General features: G+C 48.4%; 1 protein-coding gene across 1 annotated transcript in view; it reads right to left on the bottom strand.

Annotated features, from left to right (window-relative positions):
- LOC106809462 (troponin T-like) overlaps positions 1-4,773 on the bottom strand; it is a gene marked incomplete at both ends in the record, with an annotated part of 30,058 nt that extends 25,285 nt beyond the window's left edge. Inside the window, 3 exon segments of the mRNA XM_014812543.1 lie at positions 3,730-3,861; positions 4,033-4,059; positions 4,751-4,773. Coding sequence (XP_014668029.1) covers positions 3,730-3,861; positions 4,033-4,059; positions 4,751-4,773 — 182 coding nt within the window.
- Positions 4,774-4,895: the final 122 nt, after the last annotated feature.

Genomic DNA, 4,895 nt, shown 5'->3' with positions numbered 1-4,895 from the left:
GTGTGACTGTGTGTGTGTGTGTGTGTGTGTGTGTGTGTGTGTGTGTGTGTGTGGTGTGTGTGTGTGCGTGTGTGTGTGTGTGTCTGTGTGTGATGTGGTTGTGTGTGTTGTGTGTGGTGTGTGTGTGTGTGTGAGAGAGAGAGAGAGAGACATAGTGTTGTTCTTCCGGTTATCACAAATGCCGCCTTACGCTAGTTAACAGACAACAGCAAAGAAATTAAGACGAAGAAGAGAAAGAGAAAGAGAGAGAGAGAGCGAGAGAGAGAGAGAGATGAGCGTGAGAAAGAGAGAGAGAGATGAGAGAGAGAGGAGGAGAGGAGAGAGAGAGGAGGAAGATAGAGAGAGTGTGTGTGAGAGTCAAAAAGAAATTAAAGAGAGCCAGCGAGACATCGAAAAAGATAGTGTACAATATGAAGAAGAAGAAGAAGAAGAAGAAGAAGAAGAACAAGTTCGAAGAAGAAGAAGAAGAAGAAGAAGAAGAAGACGACGAACGACTGCCACACAACACCAAAACATAGAACACACTTCACTTACGGGAATAAACCAACCAAGGCTGCTGCTCGCTGCACACTAGCTACCAGACAACTAGCACCGAACAGCCGCACCACCGCTCTCTATACGCGGCTGTAGTACACCGTGGTCCCCGCGAGGGCGCACGCGTCGGGCGAGAATTTTTCGCCGGCTCGCTATCCGTACTAAAATAGCACGGCCGCCGACTCTCTCAATGCTCGGAGGTGGCCGCCGCCATATATGGCCGGCCGGGCGTCTGACACTTGAGCCGCGCTCGCGCTCGCGGCTGCAGAGATCCGAGGATGAGGAAGAGATGGATGAGGAGGGGAGGGAGGGGGTAAATCTATCGCAGGCCGCTAAATGATGTCCGACGGCGGGAGGCGAGAGGCTCTACGGTGCACGGAGCGAATGAATACTGAAGCCAACATGTGATGCTCATCATCATCGCTAGGTCCGAGACAGGCCATCGAGGCTGTACGACCCACTACACTGCTTAACGAAATTACGCTCGAAGCTAATTTATTAATGATTCTGATGCGGGTGCGAGCTCTTACAGCTCGTTGGGGGGAGACCGAGGGAGCGCGCCTGTGATTGATAAACTACGACAGTGTAGAACTGTTCCAGAACGATGACAAAATCTCCACGCGTGAGAAACCGGGGGAGCGGTGAATGATAAACTACAACGGTGTCGAACTGTTCCAGAACGATGACAAAATCTCCGACGTATAGAATTTCCACGCTTCTCATTTCGCTTCTCATCTTACGTACGTAACTCGGTATGCGTGCCGTAACGCAGATAATATCGGCAAGCAAATTGGTTTCGCTGCTCCACCAAAGCTAGCATCCTCCGCAAATGACGAAGCTGCGTGTTGATTAGTACGACAGCTGGCATATGGAATCGTCATTGAAGCATCGACAATTTACTTTCCCGATGGGGAAAAAGCCCTTGCCTAAAGTTTTACGACCTCTACGGCGGCTGTCGCCCGTTAATCAAAGTTATATTCCCGAGGGAAAAGTAGGGCGAGGGGGCTTATGATCATATGTCAATCTCGTAATTTTAAAGCGAGCGCGCGCGTGTGTAGCGACGGAGACTAAGAAAGGCAGCCGTAGTGTAGGTATGTATCAAAACCACTGTGATGGATGGGGAAACGCGGATAGCACTGTGTCATGGGTACACGTACATAAAGGGTTAATCCTACACCGAATTTCGGGTTGTCTTCGTACGGCGTTGGTAATCTCATGATCAGGCACACAACGTCGTCAGAAAGAAACAAAAAAGGGTCGAACCTTATAGAATAAGCATTGTTGGATCTCCTACACTATTCACATTCCGTGTTACAGAGTTCGGTACTATGACCTAGCAAAGTGCTACCTGATTAGAGCCAACCCGACTGCTACGAAGACCCGCCACCCTAAACAACCAATAATTTCACGCTTGGCTTCTCTCAAATAAATTCAAAACGACGTTTTCGTCTCCATAAGCATCTGTTTTTCTACATGACCGGCTGCGTTTTTACCAAAAAGGTGACACCCGAAAATTGACTTTCGCTAAATGGCGGATGATTCAGTGGCGCGAAGAAGTCGAACTTTTTCTCGACGCGAAGTTAATTAAGTCTGATCTCTCTCTGCCGCTGCTGCCGTGATGCTTCCGAACCGCAGCACGTGCCGCGGGCGGCAGTGGTTCGGGAGGTAAGGCGACTCGCCTTCTATCTAGGCCGACACCGGAGCTGCGTCGGGCGCGCGCGACATTTTTATGGCGCGATATTTTTATCGCAATCATCAAATGTTTAAGGCAAGTTAGTGGAGGAGAAGATGAGTTATAGATGCATGGGAGAAGAAATACATGGGAAGAATAAGGGCACTGGAACGAGAGAGAGAGGGGGACAGAAAGAGAGCGAGCGAGAGCCAGAAAGAGGATGGGAGATAGAGAAAGAACGAAAGACAGACACAGATAGAGAGAGAGAGAGAGAGTGAGAGAGAAAGAGAGAGAGATAGAGAAAGACAGAGAGAGAGAGAGAGAGAGAGAAAAAGAAGATGAAAGATAGAGAAAGAAACGAGAGAGCGAGCAAGCGAGCAAGCGAGCGAGAGAGAGAGAGACACGCGTTTAGAGCACGCTCGTAAAACAGACGGTTGGCAGCCGTGGATTAGATCGCTGCGTAATTAATGAGCGGCAACGAACGCCGATGAAACACGGAGATGCGCGGAGGAAGCAGACGGAAACCTTGGAAAAGCTCTAGGGAGCAAAGAGCGAGAAAAAATCCTAATCGAATTAGCAGAAATTCGCTGCCGAGCGTGAGGCGATAGTTAGATAGGAGGGAGTATCCGCCATGTTGGATCGCGCATCGTGTGTCAAAGGCACCGGGTTACAGGCTAAAAGTATCGTTGTTAGCTATAGTGATTAAGGCAGAGGGTGTGAGAGAGAGAGAGAGAGGCAGAAACAGAGAGAACGAAAGAGACAGAGAGAGAGAGAGAGAGAGAGAGAGAGAGAGAGAGAGAGAGCGAGAGAGGAAGAGACAGCGAGAGAGAGAGAGCAAGAGAAATAAGCGAAAGACGGTGGAGAGAAAAAAATATCGAACGTGAGATGGGCAAAAAGAGAGAGCAAAGGCGCCGGAGCGAGCGAGAAACGTCAAGAGCAAAAAATACTGAAATAGACGAAAGAGCGCGAGAACAGACGAAGAGAAAATGTTTTTCTAGAGAGAGAGAGAGAGAGAGAATGTACAGCAGAGAGGGAACAAGATTCAGAGAACGCGAGAGGGGGAGGGATACTAAAAGTGAAGCTCTCTCAACGCTGCTACAAGACACCCGCGAACATACAGCGAGGCGAAACAACAACAAAGTTATATATAGCAGGGCCCGCGCTTATATCTGCTTGTATATAAGGCCGCACGTTTACACGACCTAAATGTACGCGCAGATATCAATACGTACAGGGGAGTGTAGGGGGTGAGGACCCCCCTCTTTCTTTCCCCACGCCCACCAATGTGTGTGAACACGAGCCTAGAGGATTCTAAACCGAGCCACATGGCGTGTGCAAGCAACGGGAATAGCAGCGAGCCAGAGAGAGAGAGAGAGAGAGAGAGAGAGAGAGAGAGAGAGAGAGAAAAAGAAGATGTGTGTGTATGTGCATGCCTGTGTGTGCGTGCGCGCGTGCGTACGTGCGCGTGCGTGCGTGCGCGTGCGTGCGTGCGCGTGCGTGCGTGTCTGCGTGCGTGCGTATACCTGCGCAGCTCCTGGTACTCGCGCAGCCACTTCTCGTCCTCTTCCTTCTTCTTGCGGCGAGCAGCCTCCATGGCCTTCTCAGCTTCACTCATCTCTCTTGCGGGTTCGGGTTCCGGTTCCGGTTCCCTGTGCCTAAACGGATCAGCGAACGGGGAGCGATTTAGTAACACAGCGATTCAGTTCCCGCTCCTTCTGAAATTATGATCAGCAAAATACTGCAAATTATCAACGATAAATCTCTGATATATGTTGCGACGCGATAGTTTGGTAACTAGGGGTAATATGCATAACACATGTACTCACTTGAGAGATGGTTCCTCCTTCCTCGGCCTGCGAAAAGTAAACAGGTGCTTACTTATTTCTCCATTCTAGTTCATTTAATTCAAGCTATTATTCCATTATAATTGTTCAAGTACATTAGGTATCATCTAGATTATGATTCAATTGTAATTTTCGGTTACATTTCTGTTATCACTACAGCTATCTATTGCTATGTAAATGTCGTGCCGATCGATGGTTATCGATGACTCATAATAATTATGCGCCTCGAGCCGACCGGTGTTACGATCAATTTGTTAAGCGAAAGTTCGTAGCGGTTTTTTTACCGCATCAGTTTGTACTCCCAACTCTCGCGAGAGAACGCGTGAAAACGGGTAAGCAACGCATGCATTAATATAGACGGCTCGTGTTTCAGTCATCGAAATAGCATGGCCGGCAGGGGGCGGATAGGCCTCGGGTCGCGTCTCTATCGCAGAATTACCGGGGGAAGGTCGGAAACATAGAGTAGGAGAATATAGGGGAAGCCAACGTAAATGAATACATTCGCCGTGCTCTAACCGCAGTATGTAAGACCGATGAGAAAGGAGGGGACGAGACTACGGAAGAAAAAAGACACGATGAATTCGAACCCAGCAAGAGAATGACACCGAGGATGAGCTCTGCTTAGCGAGTATATATAGGATTGACAGTATATAGGGTTTATCACGTAATCGATGAAGTCAGGTTTTGCGCTAATACGTACTCGGGAGCTGGAGCTGGGGCCGGCTTGGGGCTGTAAGAAACAACATGATGACATTCGTAAGTCTACACTCGTTGCAAAGTATATATATATATATATATATATATATATATATATATATACTAACTAACTAAACTAAACTAAACTA

This window comes from Priapulus caudatus, unplaced genomic scaffold (assembly GCF_000485595.1).
Source record: "Priapulus caudatus unplaced genomic scaffold, Priapulus_caudatus-5.0.1 Scaffold356, whole genome shotgun sequence".
Classification (NCBI taxonomy): Eukaryota; Metazoa; Priapulida; class Priapulimorpha; order Priapulimorphida; family Priapulidae; genus Priapulus; species Priapulus caudatus.
This window is presented reverse-complemented; position numbering and strand designations above follow the sequence as displayed.